General features: G+C 40.1%; 1 protein-coding gene and 1 pseudogene across 1 annotated transcript; one reads left to right on the top strand and one right to left on the bottom strand.

Annotated features, from left to right (window-relative positions):
- On the bottom strand, window positions 1-4,566 carry Smim28 (small integral membrane protein 28). Its single transcript, XM_042262389.1, has 2 exons — window positions 4,456-4,566; window positions 1-363 (listed from the first exon to the last, which is right to left on the bottom strand). The coding sequence occupies exons 1-2, from the start codon at window positions 4,564-4,566 to the stop codon at window positions 1-3; spliced, it is 474 nt and encodes a 157-aa protein (XP_042118323.1).
- Window positions 4,567-7,496: 2,930 nt separating this feature from the next.
- On the top strand, window positions 7,497-8,316 carry LOC107402372 (A-kinase-interacting protein 1 pseudogene; annotated as a pseudogene).
- The last annotated feature ends 9,376 nt before the right edge of the window (window positions 8,317-17,692 follow it).

Genomic DNA, 17,692 nt, shown 5'->3' with positions numbered 1-17,692 from the left:
TCAGGGTGACTCTTCTCCATTCTGAGGCTCCGTGTCCAGGACGTCTATCCCAGGAGGATTCCCCGTGGCTTCTTCATAGGAGGGTGGCAGGCAGGTCAAGTGCAGGGTCCCAAAGACCGGCAGTGGAGAGTAGGGGACACTCTGCTCGCTGCCCCAAGGTAGGCTGGGCAAGAAGTCAGTCACCTCTCCAGAAGGGGACTCTGGGAGGTCGATGCTGAATACCTGGCCTTGGGGCCGTGGGGCCTGGCAGCGTCTGTACAGGAAAAGCAGCAGGAAAGCCAAGAAGAGCATGATGGTGGCCGGAAGCAGGATGCACAGGAAAGGCTCCACATCTGCCTGGGTGGAACTCAGCTGCTGGGTGCCCTGGAGTAAGAAAAGAGAGGAGTTCAAACATGAGGGAAGGTGGGCCCTTGCCACTGTCGCTCATGGACCCCTAGGTGAAATAATGTGAATGACACCCCAAGTGTGCATTCAGAATGTCCAAGCACACATTGATACCGAAGTTAAAATGTTAGCATACCTTTACTTTGGTATTCTAAGAGTAATATACCTCTTATTCTTTTCACCGGGAACCCTTATCATTTATCTACTTACTTTGTTTAATATTAGGTCAACAGTGTTTTTGTTGGCACAGAAGACTCACATAATGTTCATCTTTAATTCTGGAACAAAATTTCACATGGTTATAAGTTCATAGCACATGTGAATAATTAATGAGTTGAGATTTGATAGCTGCACTTAGAGTTATAATTAAGCCTGATTGTGTAATATTGGTATGACAAATATAGAATTGAAAATCTATCGATCTACATATTTGTTTTTATTTTTGTAGGACATGTTGAGACAGGGTCTTGCTGTATAATCCTGGCTAGATTTGAACTTGTAGAGATTCTCTTTGCCTCTGACTCCTGGGTGCTGGGATCACAGGTATATACCACTACCTGTGACCTGAAAGTTTCTGAAATTTTAAGAAAAAAGAATTCACACATAATCCAACATGGTGACTCAAATCTGTAATCCCAGCACTAGGGGAGGGGAAGGAGTAAAAGGAGGAGGAGCATGAGTCTAGCCTTGGCAACATAGCGAGTTTGAGATCAGCCTGGGGTACATGAGTCAAAACACACAAGCAAATTACAAGTAAATTCCCATACAACCTAAAAGATCTTAATTTTGTAGTGTTAGCTAAAATAATAATAATAGTTCCTGATGGAGTAAGTAATATCATGAATTGATGCTTCAATAGCAAAGTTGAAATGCAGCCTAAAAATACTGTTGTAATTGCATGTATATTGTTTTAAGATCAGTCGCTAAGGATGTATTTCAAAGTTTCTGTATTATATCAATAAAGCACAAAGTAAAAATGCAAATATCTGCAACCATGGGAAAGCAAATATTTTAAAGGTGAAAATGTGTTTAAAATAGTAATAATAATAACAATAATAATAATAATAATGATATTAATAATAATGAGGCCTGGAGAGATTACTCAGAGGTTAAGAGCATTGTGTGCTCTTTGAGAGGTCCTGAGTTCAATTCCCAGCAACCATTTGGTGGCTCACGGCCATCTATAATTACATTTGATGCCCTCTTCCAGTGTGCAGGCAAAACATGCATACAGAACACTGTATATATAATAAATAAACAAAATCTTTAAAAATAAAGAAAGGAGGAAAAAGAGAAAGAAAAAAAGAAAAAGAAGCAAATGAAATAGCAAGCTCTGGCTGGAGACATGGCTCAGCGGTTAAGAGCACTGGCTGCTCTTCCAGAGGTCCTGAGTTCAATTCCCAGCACCCACAGGGTGGCTCACAACCATCTGTAATGAGATCTGGCGCCCTCTTCTGGCCTGCAGGGATACACACAAACAACACTGTATACATAATAAACAAATCTTTAAAAAAATGTTTAAAAAAAAGAAATAGCAAGCTCATTGTGTAAGAATAGTAGGCATAGGCACTGTCGTGAGAGTTGATGCTCTCCCTCCTTGCTTTTAGAGTTCTGTCTCATTTTGATGGTCAGGATGACTGACTCATCTTGCTTTGTGTGGATAATCTTTTCTTATTCCCCAAAGACTTTACAATGTGTGTTTTCTGGCTCAAAATGAGATGGTTGATTCTGTGCTTATACTGCCAGATATTTTATTCTTGGTAATGTATGAATTCAGAGCTTTTAGCTCAAGCAGCCTCAAAACCAAAGGCCTCCTTAAGAAGCAGAGCAGCTGTGATCTTTGGGCTAGACAGCTATCTTTTTGAAATCCCTCTCTTTTGTGACCAGGGAGAACAGTTAGCATCTCTGGACATGAGTTTTCTCCTCTTGGAAATGGAAATAATGGTGTCTGATTTTGAGGATTAGCAAAGGAATGAAGTGAATTACTGTGCATAAAGATCTCAGTGGATCTTTATCTTCATGTTTCAGGGGACTCAAATTTACTAACAGTAAAATACTGAAGACAGCTGGGTGGTGTTGGTGCACACCTTTAATCCCAGCACTTGGGAGGCAGAGGCAGGTGAGTTTGAGGCCAGCGTGGTCTACAGAGTGAGTTCCAGAACAGCCAAGGCTGTTACGCAGAGAAACCCTGTCTCAAAAAAACAAAAAACAAAAAACAAAAAACAAAACAAAAAAACAAAAAAACCCTGAAATAAGTAAATAAATAAATAAATAAAATATATAAATAAATAAATAAATAAATACTGAAGACAACCAGGAGAAACCTAGAAATTGTATTGATAAGGCTAGAAAATATGATGAGCATAAACCCTAGCATTACTAAATTTATATTTATTGTGTATATATTCATAATAATTAGTAATATATTTTGTGTGTGGTTGCTGTTTTTTAAACTAGAGATTTCTTGTTTTCTTCTATATAATCTAGTTTAATATCAGAATAATATACTTATAATCTATTGTGACATAACATAGGCCATTGATTATAAAAGTATAAGAATTCATAAAACTATAAAGGAATCCATTGAAATAACAAATCAATTTTGAGTAAAAAAGAAAGTTAATTATAACTGGTTTTCTCTTTCTAGTTTAATCATTAATATGTTAAAGCTGCCATCACCTTTAAAACAATCATTGCTCCAAAAAACACAGATCTTTTTTTGCAATGTGTTTTAAAATTTATTCTATATCAATAACAGATGATAATGGTTTCTGGTCTACTATGGTCATCAAATTTTAAATTCTCTATTACACCTGATAAATTTAATATGCACTGGATACAAAGATACTTAACATTCTATTTAAAAGATTTTATGTAACAGATGCTGTTGTGTACAATGATGCCACATTTAATATTATCAATATTAGTTTCAAAAAACTGGGAAAAGAAAAATAATACAGTCTTAAATGAAATCATTATTATTGTTGGTTGATTACTTTTGTCCAAATAGTAAATAGTATTAGAAGTGTTTTTGTTTTGTTTTATTATTTAACATACAGAGTACTACAATCTCTTGAGACAAAGTACTATATTTTTTCACTTAAGAAAATTTCAGAGTTGTAGGGCAAATGTATTATAGCATTCTTAATTTCTTTATTTGATTATTCATGTTATGATTATTGAAATTGTTGTGTGCCCTTAATATAGAAAAGTTATTATTCCTGCTCAACAGTTCTAAAATCCTTTCCTATACTCCAACTAGCTTCTTAACTTCTAAAAATTTTCTAAGGTTTGTGTTTACTTAGGGACATTTTAGAAAAATACTGAGATTAAGGTATAACATGTGAAGGATCTATCTTTCTATATATCAATATGTTTTTCTATAAATTAAGGTTTAGGAGATTTTAAACACCAATCTCTCCAGCTTTCTAGAAAACAAGAAAATAAGTTTATTTTCCTTTCTTGTGTGGTCAGCATGCCATTTATTTAGGCTCTGATTGTAGCCTCTTTGTTCTTAGATTTCTATAATTTTTTTTCTTTAATGTTGCTCAGACTGACACTATTTTGGTGATTTGCCAGACAACTCCAAGCAGCTGCTATATTTCTTAGTAAAAGAGAAAACTCCTTAATCCCCTGCCCTCCTTCCTGAAGATTAGCAGCGGTTTCTACGAACTATTAGACACATGCTCACCACACAGCCAGGAACAACAGCCTAACCTCTTAGTTCGTATATAGTGTCTAGAGATTGCACACGGAGCAAAGAACACAACTAAAACACATCAAAAAGCTCTTGGTTCCTAGACTCAGGTGTTCTTTGATCTATAATTGATAGAACAGATATTCCTATGATACATTGGTGATTGCTAAGCCCCCTGGCCCCCCTGCCCCCCACCCCGCTCTCACGTTGCTTCTTACAGACTGCTAATCAGAGAACTCATATTTTTATTCTATCAATTTAATACTCAATGTGGCCACACTAAGTTTTAAAACCTGAAAACACAGGCAATGTTGGATTAAAGATCTAAGAAACATACGTTGGGGGAAGGAATGACTGAATCCATAGATACAGACCTGCAGCTGGGTCTCCAGAAGTGGCAGGCTTGGTTCGCTGGTCAGCCACTCGTACGTCCCCCGGCCAGCATGGCCAAACTTCCTCCAGCTGCTGCCCAGCAGCCCCCTCATGTTTCCATCTGCTGATGCCCTGGCCACCCTTCCACCCTGCTGTCCAGATTCCACAATGCTGCTTGCTCTTGGCTGGGATTCCGGGTGCGTGTGTTGGTAAACCTGTCTTCCGATGAGTGGTAACAGGGAAAATAATCCAAGCAGAGGGACGTCTCCGGACTGGCTTTAAACTCAGTGCTTTTGGATTGGTTTTTGTGGCCTTTCTCACCAGCAAGGTTGGAAAACGTTTAGAAATGGGACAGATTCCAGGTGAGTTTCCTGCATTGCACTGTTACAAAGTATGGTCTCATGCTCTCAGTGCATCAAGAGTTGTTCATATTTAGATGTAACTAAGACCCGCCTTCTTTCCTTACCATTTCCTTCTCAGAGACATATCTGATCAAGCAAAACCACACAGACTGAATTATCCTCAACGATTTCTGGATTCTATAGTACAGAACGGCAAAGAGGTATTTGGTAGAGAAGCAAGAGCCATTAATAATTCTTCACTGAATTATTTAGATGAAAGATGCTTAATGATAAAATTGTACAGAAGCCAGACGGACAATAGCTAAGATTGTTTGGATGTGATGTTTGCTGATTTCATTTTTAAAAAAATCGAATTACCAGTATCTAAATAGCCTACCTTCTGATTATCTTGTAAACTTTATACAAATACTGGCAAGTTTCAAATAAGAGGTTTTCAGATTGAATGTTTTCTAACTTGGGGATATTTAATTACATATGTGTGCTAATTAATATTTGGAGCATTGTCTTAGCCTGTTTATGTTACTGTAACAGAGTAGCTAAGAGTGGGGAACTCATGATGTGTTATAGATCTGAAGTCAGCAAAATCTGCTATCAAGGTGCTAGTATTTGGTATGTGGTGAGGAGATGTTTCCTGTGTCCTCACCTGGTGGAGGATAGAAGATCTGGCTAGTCATAAAGCTGTGTGACACCTTCATAAGGATACCAGTCCTACTCAGGAAGGAGTTGATATCACGGCCTAATGACCTCTGAGGCCCACCTCTCGATTCTGTCACATTGGCGATACCTAAATTTGGGAGGGGACACATTCAAACCACAGCAGACATGGTGTTGGGGATGAAGTGATTGTCACAGACTGAAATATTTCTTAACTTGGATTTTTTTCTCCTGAATTAGAATTACCATCTATTGGCCCTTGGTGGCCTATGGTTATGTTTTAGGGAGTCACAGACTTATAGATAGGTGCAATTTGCGGGAGAGGACCCATAGTTACTGTTGACTTTTCAAAGACTGCTGTTGTGCCTGGTGGAACTTAGTCCTTGCCTAGTTCACTTGTGTTGTGAATGTTTGCCTGGTTTCCCGATACTGTCTCAGTATCCTCGTATACAAGTCTTTCCTGCCTTATCCTTTTGTTTATTCTGTTTATTGTGCAGTTAGCTGACTTTGTACTTTCAGGTAAAATACTGCCTTGTTTGTTGACACATCATTACCAGAAGCATCCGGCCACCTGTACCTTGTTGTGTGGTACTGTTCCTGGGAAGATGTGACCAAATGGCTACTCACCTCAGATAGAGAACTGATCACAGACTAAAGTCACTGTACCACCAAAGTTCAACATGCTAGCCAGTTTGTTTTACTGGGTTAATTACAACAATAAAAGTGAAGGGTTATTTACAGGAGCAGACATGACAACTGAATCACCAGAGTCCACCTCAACATAGGTGGCAGATCATGACACCTAGAAACCTGAACTGCACTGACTGAATGGATTAGAAAGTATCCTTTCAAGGCAGCTTAGTTCTTTGGTCTGAGCTTCTTCCAGGCAGTTCAGCTTGTCTGAAAGTGTCTCTTAGCAGTCCTTCTTATTTCTGTATTTGGGGGAAGGGAGGAGGATCTATTGAATCTGGTCAGTTTTAGGAACTTTTTGAAGCCATTGAATTGTCTACTTCCAGAGCTTGCCTGCAGAATGGAATGTTTTACACACACATACACACACACACACACACACCCTTTCGAACAGCCTGTTTTTTCACCATCCTGTAAACACCCTGTGTCTTAGATGAGCTTCCCTCTTTATCACCCCTTTAACATCCTGTTTTAACCCAAGGAAGGAGCCAAGACCGAGAACAGCGATCATATACACGTGAAGGTGGTGGGCGATGGTTCTGTGGTGCTTATTGAGGTCAAGAGGCAGACAATTAGTGAACCAATAAAAGTCTGTTGTGAAGCACAGGGTTTGTCTGTGAGGCAGATCGGATTCCAGTTGGATGAGCAATCGATGAGCTGTGCAGGTGTGAAAGAGACACATCTGCACAGCTGGAAGCAGAGGCTGCAGATATGACAGGTGTGTTCCAGGGACAGACAGGAAGTGCCTACTAAGCAGGGAGCCTGCTACTCTACTCCAGAATTTTGTTACAGATCATGAATACACTCTCAATTAGAAAGCTGCGATTTGGGTCCTACCCTGTTCTTCCATTCCTTGACTGGACATAAAGTAACTGGTGTATGGGCACAGCATGTTACACTGAAAAACAAAAACAAAAACGAAACAAAAACCCTGAATGGCCAAAATTCTGTTTTGGCTGACCCCAAATGGAGATGATGTGGAAGAAGGCACTGTTCTGTGAAAACACCCCCTTTCTACCTCAGTGGCACGCTCACTTGGCTCTCACCTAGATTCCAGGAAGTCACTTTTCCATCATTATTTTGACCAAAGAACCCAGCACCACAAAACTACTTGCATACTTTGTTTGACTGGAGATTTTTTTTTATGTCTTTCATTTATCTCTGTCAAACCAACAATGAGTTTATACATTATTTTTTGTATGTTGCTGTTATATTGCAGGACAATCTCTCTTTAAAAAGGGGTAATTCTTGAAAAGAAAATGAATCCTACTTTCTCCTTCAAGTCAACATCTTGTAAAGTAAATTGTTGTTTAAAATGAAAAAAGAAAAAGGGCCGCGGGAACGCAGGCGCGGTCGGGAGAGCGCGGCGCGCATGCGCCCGGAGAAGCAGGTTGGATGAGGGGCCACACCCAGGGTTCTGGAGGCGGAAGTAGAGAAGAAAGGCGCCCAACCCTTAGTGCTTCCGTCAGAACAATGGCTGAATTCATGGACTATACTTCAAGTCAGTGTGGGAAATACTACTCATCTATGCCAGAGGAAGGAGGGGCAACCCACGTCTACCGTTATCACAGAAGGAAGCCTCCAGAAATGTACATGTACTCAGACATAGGACATGATCGAGAATGGAGAAACAGCAGAGAAGAGACATCTGTTGGTCCAGGAATTACCTACCAAACATCAGAGCATTCTCAAGAGGCATCGTGGCCTGCTGAGGACATCTCTAAGGACCTCTACATAGAAGTGTATCTTGGGATCTATTCTGTCACTGTGGGCTCAAGCCCTTTAACCAAGAAGACTCATGTGGTCGAAGTTGACTCGGGGCAAAGTGTGGACTTGGTCTTCCCCGTATGAAGTTGACCATCACTGCCATCATTTCGCTCTTTTTTAAGTAGCAAGAAGAATAAAATCACCTATTAATTGTCTTAATAATGATATATTGATGCTGCTTTTAATGCTGGCTGTCGGGGGGCAACCTTTGTGAACTGGAGTCTGTCTCTTTCAGAGCTCATTTTACCTTGTGATTGATTATAGAAGTCCCCCATCCTTGTGTGCCTGAAAACAATAATGTAACGGTGCTGTCTGAACAGCTCTTACTACTGGCTTTCCAAATAAGTGTTAATTATGATAATAAAGGGAGAGATTTGGAACTAAAAAGAATTCATTTTATTGGTATTAAAAAGAAAAAAGAACCCAAAAAATGAAAAAAAAAGTCCCACTGTTTATCTCCCCTAAAATTGTGTGTCTTAACAAGGTTTCACCAAGATGGAAGGTCTTACTTAAACTTTTCTCTAAAACTGAAGGAGAACCCTGCACAATGGGAAACCCTGTGTTAGGATGAGGTGTATACTTTTTTTTTTTTTTTTTTTTTTTTTTTGAGACAGGGTTTCTCTGTGTAGCTTTGCGCCTTTCCTGGAGCTCACTTGGTAGCCCAGGCTGGCCTCGAACTCACAGAGATCCGCGTGCCTCTGCCTCCCGAGTGCTGGGATTAAAGGCGTGCGCCACCAACTCCCGGCCCGAGGTGTATACTTTTAATTGGGCATGCTAATTAGGTGAGCCAAAGGAGGCTTTTGATTGCTAGACTTTAATATTTTGATAGCTGGACCTTGGTAGTAAGCCTGTCTTTGCAAGTGAATGGAGGTCAAGGTGGAGAAACATGGATGCACAGATACTGAAAATAAAGGATGGGTGATTGACACCAGCCCTACAGGTCCACCCAACTGTCAGCTGTGGATGGGAAGGGGCCTCATGAGACGCCACCACTCACTGCTGAACTATTAGTAACTAACAGATCCTGGAAGAAGGAGTAGCATAGTATCCAGCTGTGAACCCATGAGGTTCTAATGCATAGTTCCAAACCCATGGTCACACAGAGAGCCCTAGGTAAGTTCTGTGGGACCCAAAACAGAACAAAAAGTCATGAATATGAGAGAGAGTTGTAGAGCAGAAGAGAGGTTGGCAGTGGTAGGGGGGAAGTCAGGTAGGGTAGGGGACAGAGAGGAGCCAGAGGCATTTATATGCATGTATGAAATTATCAAAGAACAAAATTTATTCATCTTTTTAAATGGGGGTTACAAATTCAGAACAAATTGACACATTATCAGGGAAACCCTCAGCAATTTACTCCTAAGCACTGAGGAAAATATTTGGTAAGGCATATTAAAACATTTAAAGTAGCCATAATAACAAAAACTTGAAATTCTTAAATGTTTGTAAAATGGTACTGCTAATTCAGATATAAACAGAGAGAGATAGTCTTATCTGAAAGCAAATTCCATAAAGATGTAGCATATGCATAGCATGTCTGAGGGACCTTTGGGGAGATTACATGTTTCATAGAAAGTTGCTTGTCTCTGTGCACAGGACAAGTTAATGTTGGCTGGGGTGTGCCTTAGTAGGAGAGCAAGTGATTAGCATTCACAAGGCTCTGAGTTCAGTTCTAAGCATAGAAGAGGAGGAGGAGGAGGAGAAAATGCTAACAATGGGTTCTTCTTTTTTTGCTAACTGGTAGAGTTACAGGCTCTTTTATTTTATGAGACTGTATGGTTCTTTGTTTGCCGATCTACGTTTTACAACATTTTTATGACTATGCAAAATACAAATAAGAGAATGATTCCAAAATTTGCCCAGCCTTGAAGTTCCATATAAAAGCCACTCTGAGGTAATGTTCTATAATTTCCTGCCTATAATTTCTACCCAAATGAGAATGAGGGGCTATTTCCTCTGAATTCCTGTAGCATGCCGGTTAATCTAATACCGGCGGTTATTGAGTCAACTATGTATTCTCTCTAAAATAAATCACAGAGTTGTCAGTTGATTTATACAAGAACTCATTGAGGAGACACACACACAACCCTGACCTCTGCTTTGACTCACGATTCTGTGAGCTATGCTTAGCTGACAGAGCCAAGGGCCTGGATTTGCTGCAACCTTTCATACAGTTGGATTTCAACTCTAAAATCCATGTGGATTTTAATCATCAAACTTGGTGGTGGTGGTGGGTTTCTATTTTGTTTTCCTTTTAAACTTCATAACATATGCTTATTGTTAATGTTTTTATAGCAAAAGACAGAACATTTCCTTGTTTTTTAAGTGTATCTAAAATTTTAATTTTGACAGCTTTGTACATGTATATAATGTATTTTGATCAGATTATACGCACCCTCTCATTGCCCTCTCATCCCCTCCCCTCCTACTGAACCCTCTTCTTCCCAGCAGGACCCCTACTTTAATCGTGTGTGTGTGTGTGTGTGTGTGTGTGTGTGTGTGTGTGTGTGTGTGTGTAGGACCCACTGAGTTTAATTAGCATCGCTTACAGGAGCAGGGGTGGGGAGTTATTTACTGATGGGCGATTAACTAGTGGCTACCTCACTGAAGAAAAGGACTCCCCTTTCTCAAGTAGCTGCCAATGGCTTCTCAGGGGAGGGTGGGGTTAATGAGCTCAGTCTCCACCATGATGGAATGATGAAGGGCCAGTCTCATACAGGATATCTGTGATTCCATGAGTGTAAGAGATGGTATTGGGGCTCCATAAACCACTTAGCCAGCTCACATTTCACTACCCAGAACTTTTTTGGGGGGACTGAGGGGAAGTGAATCCATGACCCATAGTCTAGGCCAAGGCTCTACTACTGAACTACACCCAGCTCTGCTCAGGACGTTTACGGCTTGGTGTGAAGTACAATACCAGGGTTACTGTCATATCAGCTCCTTCTGGTCTCCTTTGGAAAGCTTGAGTAGAGAACTCTATTTCCTATTTCATTGTCTTCTCAGACCGACTTATCTTTCCCCACTTTCTTTTTCTTTCATCTCCTGTGCTTTGTATAGTTGATTTGCTACAGTGACTTTAAAAACAGCTGAGATTCCTGGATTTTTCTCCTTTTATTAGTTGTGAATAGAGTTTGCTCTGTTTCATATGCTGCTTTTGGGGCTAGCAATGACGAAAACTTCCCAAGACACTAATAGGAGATTAAAATGAACCAAACAGAGTGTAAAATGGTAGACATTTCCCCCCATATTAAATTTCTGAGCTGGTAAATACGTTTGAGTCTTAGTAAACAGATCAACACACTGTCTTAAGATGTGGTTACAGGAATTAAATACGCTTGTATCTGATTAGGGAGACAGACAAACTAATCAGCAGACTGCAGGCACTGCTGTGACAGATCACCCTGCCTGAATCAGACTTCCATGGGGATCCAGGAGGTCACCCAAGGGTCACATATCTGGTGGGGTCTTGCTGAAGGCTTGTCTTGATAATCTGGAAGGAAGCGACAGTTTGACTGAATCCGCTGGCAACATGGATGAAAGAAGACTAAACCCTGTGGTCATTTAAAAAGACAATAGCACAGAATGGCAATAATAGAAACTATAGATATGAAGTTTACTCTGGAAGACCGTAAGCACTTATGAGATTGGAGGTTTTCATAGACAATTAAAAGCTCTAAAGGAATCATAAACATAAAAGGTAAAATACACCCACTGTTGGGTAAGAAAATTAATAGGTCCAAGATACTACCATATTCACGATAGCCAAGATATAGAATCAAAGTATCTAGTAATGATAAATGGATTTTAAAAAAATGGAGCATTATACACCATGAATGAACAGTCAGCCTTAAAAAGAGAAATCATGTCATTTACAACAACTCGTGGGAACCAAGAAGATCTATGTTAAATAAACCAGGTGCTGAATGTCAAATATCACATAATCTCACTTACACGCGACATCTAGAAATGTTGAATGTCCAGAAGCAAACCAGAAGGGTGGTGACTAGGTGCTGGGGGCCAGGGAGATCAGGAAGTCACTGGTCAGAGGGTACAAATAGATAGAAGGCCAAGAGCTGTGAGGGAGAGCATGAAACACAGACAATAACAGCAGCTGTGCACGCTTGAACATTGCAGAGTAGATTTCCTGTGTGCTCATGATGAACATGTGGGAAAGGGCAGTGAGAATGGTCTTAAGTTCCCAGTCAACCAATTTTGATGATTTTGTCCACTCTTACAGTCACCATTTCAAAGACGGAAAACACTCAGAAATTTCCTTCCTGCCGCTTTTTTTTTTTAAAGTCTTTTTATTATTTTATCAGTTCACCATTTTTTTAAGTTCTATCTACAATGGAGAAATATTTTTTTGAGATTTCATTTTACTTTTTTTTTAGAATTATCAAGGAATAGGATATGAAATTTATAAACTTATGGTATGCTATAGTATATATTTCCAAATAGTTGGCATTTATCTTGTTACAGCTGAAACCATGGAAAATCTAGTCATATTTAAATTAGAATAACAATCACAAATGTTTCAAAATTAATTAGTACTTTTTAAAGACTTATTTTATTGTACATGTGTGAGTGTTTTGTCTGCATGCGTGTATGTTCATCACATGTGCGATCAGTCTCACCAGAGTCAGAAGAGGGTGTTGGATCCCCTGTAACTCGAGTTACAGATGATTATAAGCTGCTATGTAGGTGAAGCAAAATTCTCTAAACCACTGAGTCATCTCTCCAGCCCCTAAATAAAAATTCTTGAATTGAAAACACTAGTGGGCAGATACGTTTTTATGAAAACCTTTATCTAATTTGTCTATGCATATTTTGCTTTGAAAAAAAACTGTTGACATAGTATTCATACGTATATATGAGACAAAATGTGCTGTTTTGATTCTTGTTATGCATTGGTGATTTTTCAAGTGTAGTGAGCATGTCTACCACATTAAGTTTCGTCATTTCTTCATGGTGAGCACATCCTAAGTCTTCTCTTCTAATTTGGGAGATATAATGCACTATCTAAATGTACTCAATGTTACACCCCAGAACAGCAAAGCTGAGTGAGCTCTGTAGCCACTGGTTGACACCCCTGCACTGTATTTCCTTTACCCATGAGTATGACTCAGAGTGGGTTAGATGGAGTGAGGAGCATCATCACTCCATCTAACACCTTACTAATCTCATGTTATAATACATAGCTGGCATTTTTTTACTCTTTGGGGGCCCACCACCCAACTCCCAAATAAATACATGAAGGCTTATTCTTACTTATGAATGTCTGGCCTTAGTTTGGCTTGTTTTTAGCCAGCTTCTCTTAAATTATTCTGTCTACCCTTTGCCTCTGAGCTTTTACCTTCCTCTATTTCTGTATACATTTTCTTTTCTTCTTATTCCATGTCTGGCTGTTTGGCTGGGTGGCTGGCCCCTGGAGTCCTCCTCCCTTCCTGTTTTTACTCCTTCCTATCTTTTCCTTCTGTTTATTCTCTCTGCCTGCCAGCCCCACCTATTTCTCTCTCCTGTCTCTCTATTGGCTGTTCAGCTCTTTATTAGACCAATCAGGTGTTTCAGACAGGCAAAGTAACACAGCTTCACAGTCAAACAAATGCAACATAAAAGAATGCAACTCGTCTTTGCATCATTAAACAAATATTCCACAGCATAAACAAATGTAACACATCTTAAAATAATACTCCACAACAATAATACTATCTACTTCCGTAAAAAAAGAAACAATACTAATATGAAAGGATCATTTTTATTTTGAAGATTAGGAAATTAAGAAAATGATTTTCAGGAGATTTTATTATTCAAAAGAGCCAGGTCAGAATGTAATTATACTCTACAGTTGATGAAGCCAAGGTGATGGAGACATGTCGGATGAATTAATTAATCTAACTGGTTTCTGATACTGTCATGTAAAGTCATGGGTAGTTCTGAGAAGCTACCTGAGGTCTGGGAGGCAGAGGGCATGAGAGTCTATTGGAAGAGCCATGGATGGAGCTTCCTTAACCCAGAACAGGTAGAGATTAATATCTTGTAATTTGTATCATTTAAACACATTAGTGAGAAACGCAGTCAAAAGTATGTGTGAACATCATACTTAAGAAATCAGAAACTTCATCTTGGAGTAGTTTGACCAAGAACAAGCCCAAATTTGCATTCTCCACTTCTCTTGGTGTCTTCCATTTCTCTAGCTTATGGTTTCTGGCCTGTCTGTAATCTGTCTGTTGTATGAGTTCGCATCTGTGTGTGCCTGAATGCTGTATTGCCTTGTCTGTCTGTCCTTGTATTTGTCTCTAACAAAGGGCTTTTTGCTCTCTTTTTTAATAGTACAGAAAGTCTAACATGGAGAAGGAATGAGGGATGCTTTATAGAAATCTTTGAGTTTTATAAAGGATTAATTCAGTGGCTCCAGTTGACCCAGATAACAAACAGTACTATAAACATCATTTATCAAGCAATATCTGTATGCTGTTTTTATCATCTATTGTAGCAGGAATCTTAGAAGTTCTTATTAATAAAATCAAACCTGAGCCAGGTATTGGGGTAAACTGGAAGATCAGAGAACCAGAACAAGCCACAGCTACCTCACCTCGCCAGATCCTCAGCTGGTCTTGTTTCCTCAGACTGGAGGCTTCTGAGTCCTCATCCAGAATGGGTTTCAGCTGAACTGTGCTGCTCAAAACCTAAAAGCTTAACCAGCCAAAATGCTTCCAGTTTCTGGTCCTCATGCCTTATAAACCTTTCTGCTTTCTACCACCACTCCCTGGGATTAAAGGCTGCTTTCTGGGATTAAAGGCATGAGTCACCATGCCTGGCTGTTTCCAATGTGGCTTTGAACTCACAGAGATCCAGAGGGATTTCTGTCTCTGGAATGCTAGGATTAAAGGTGTGAGTGCCACCATTTTTTAGCCTTTGTATCTAGTGGCTGTTCTGTCTCTGACACCAGATAAGTTTATTAGGGTGCACAATATTTTGGGGAACACAATACCACAATATCACAATCTATGGTGAATAATTATTGTTCATTATAAAAACCATGCATATAAATACACATCCACTGATGTTTGAGTCAAGGGCATGGAAGAATACATAATACTAAATCTATGCATTAACTTAGGTTTTAAAATTAAATAATAAGATTATTACATGGGAAATCCAAGGCAAGTAAGGTTGGTTGTTCCATTGTTCTCTCAAAGGCAGGTTAAACAAACAGGCTCATTACACAATACTATAGCAGTCTTTAGTGATCTTAAGGTGTATTATTACATCAGCTCTGAGGTCCAGCAAAAGTTCAAGTCTCTTAGAATATATACTAGCTGGTTTTGTGTGTCAACTTGACACAAGCTGGAGTCATCAGAGAGGAAGGAGCCTAAGTTGAGGAAATGCCTCCATGAGATCCAGCTGTAAGGCATTTTCTCATTATTAGTGATCAATAGGGGAGGGCCCAGTCCATGATGGGTGGTGCCATCCCTGGACATTGGTCTTGGGTTCTATAAGAAGGTGGGCTAAGCAAGCCATGGAGAACAAGCCAGTAAGCAGCACCCCTCCATGGCCTCTGCATCAGCTCCTTCCTCTGGGATCGATCCTGCCATGTTTAAGTTCCTGTCATGACTTTCTTCAGATGAACAGCAATGTGGAAGTATAAGCCTAATAAACCCTTTCCTCCCCAACTTGCTTTTTTGGTCATGATGTTTCATTGCAGCAATAGAAACCCTAACGAAGACTGAAGGTAAGAGACATTTTCACAATATCTGTATACAACATGAATGGAATAAGCAAGCAGCATCATTACTTAAATGTGGGAAGAACTGACGATCACTGTACCCCCTGGAATTATAACTAGTCAGTTCTGGGGGATCTAAATCCAAAATTAAGGTGTCTGTGGGGAATTGTCCCTTAGCTCTGGCTAGCCTCTGACACTCCTCGTTAAAGTCTGGTTTTGCTTAATTTTTTTTCAGAGTGGGCTCTGCACTACCCTCTGCGTGTTTGGTAACTTTTAGCAGGAGTTCAGATTGTGTTGACCCCGATCTTTGGGAAATTGAAGGAATTAAATGAAGGAATCGTTCTTTAGAGCTGATCTGTGTTAGGACTGCTGGGCAATCACCCACCAGAAAGCATTTAGAGCCACATTTAAAAACTGGGGATGGAAAGTGGGTGATTCAGAAGCCTTAGCTCTGTCTCCAGCCCCAGGGTGACAGTGGCACCTTCAACCCTGCCCTTTCTGCTCAGGTTTCAGATTGGCTTCCCAGGGCTTCCCAGGGCTGGTGAGTGCTGCCAGCATCAAAATAAAATGAAGCACCAAGAGAAACCAGACCCTCTGAGCAAACAACATTAAACAAGTAAACAAAAACCAATCAATTGTGCTGTGGGATGTCTTTCTCTATGCTATGAATCTGTTTTATTACCATTGGTTAATAAAGAAGCTGCTTTGGACTACAGCAAGGCAGGATATAGCCAGGAGGGAAATCCAATCCCAGATAGAGGGAGAAGAGGGCAGAGTCGAGATGCCAGAGAGCTGCCCTAGAAGCAAGATGTGAAAGTCCCAGTAAGCCACTGGTCATGTGGTGATACATAGATTAATAGAAATGGGTTAATTTAAGATGTAAGAACTAGTTAGTAATAAGCCTGAGCCATAGGCCAAATAGTTTGTAATTAATATTAGGCCTCTGAGTGATTATTTTATAAGCTGCTGTGGTACCAAGCAGAACAGAGAAAAGTCTCCGGCTACACAATTGAGCAAAATCTCAGGCTGAGCAAAATGGAACCCGGACATTCTGGGGAGAATTAGCTGCCTAATCTTGTGGGCAAGATGAGCTTTTATGTGTGTCTGAAATAGTTACAGCATTTTCATCTTTCCCAGAAAGGGATTCATCCATGTTGAAGTTCATTTGTGTGTGTGTGTGTGTGTGTGTGTGTTTGGTTTTTCAAGACAGGGTTTCTCTGTGTAGTTTTTTACCTTCCCTGGAACTCGCTCTGTAGTCCAGGCTAGCCTCGAACTCACAGAGATCGGCCTGCCTCTGCCTCCCGAGTGCTGGGATTAAAGGCGTGTGCCACCACCACCCAGCTCATTTATGTGTTTTGATCTTGTGTGATTTCATTCATTTTGTAAGGGTCTGAGAAAACACTGAAGACCCAGACTCAAACAGTATTCAAGAGCAAAGAGCGTTTATTCTAGCCTGCGGGCTAGAACACCTGTACAAAATGGCAATGACCCTGAGGAGTATGCAGGCCCCTTTTAAGCATAACTAGGGGAACTTCAGGAACAGTTAGGTCATCTCAAACATAATTGGTCAAGCAAGCAGCAGTTACACTAGTATCCTTTTAATTGTCTGAGGTTCAGTTTTACCATTTTTGGACATAGTTGAGCAAGTTTGGGCAATTCAGGACATGACTCCTGACCCCACAGGCAAGAGAGTCATTTGTGGCATTTAAGGTGTGCCAGAAAAGAGATAAAAGCCGGAAAACAAAATGCCAAGTGCTGGCACTCGCTGACTCCCAAAAGCTGTTGGATCCCTGTTTTAAGTGAGGAAAAGGCCACAACTAGCTATTGGGGACAAACTTACGATTTATAAATTGAGTAAAAGCTTAGATTTAGATGGAGGGCAATGGCAGTGAGAATATTATAAAAAAATGTAGGGTGTAAGTATTACTCTTGGTTAGGAGCATATACTGTGTGGTTTCCCAGTGGTCAGGCAGATGCTTTAGCAATATGTTTATGCACCTGGAGTATCACTATTGAAATACTGAGAAGCATGGCATTCAT

This window comes from Peromyscus maniculatus, chromosome 16 (assembly GCF_049852395.1).
Source record: "Peromyscus maniculatus bairdii isolate BWxNUB_F1_BW_parent chromosome 16, HU_Pman_BW_mat_3.1, whole genome shotgun sequence".
Taxonomy (NCBI): Eukaryota; Metazoa; Chordata; class Mammalia; order Rodentia; family Cricetidae; genus Peromyscus; species Peromyscus maniculatus.
This window is presented reverse-complemented; position numbering and strand designations above follow the sequence as displayed.

Coding starts and splice junctions, on each gene's coding strand:
- Smim28 (XM_042262389.1), bottom strand. CDS start 4,566: ATGAGGGGGCTGCTGGGCAGCAGCTGGAGGAAGTTTGGCCATGCTGGC. Junction 364..4,455: donor TTCTGGAGACCCAGCTGCAG/GTCTGTATCTAT, acceptor TTCTTACTCCAG/GGCACCCAGCAGCTGAGTTC.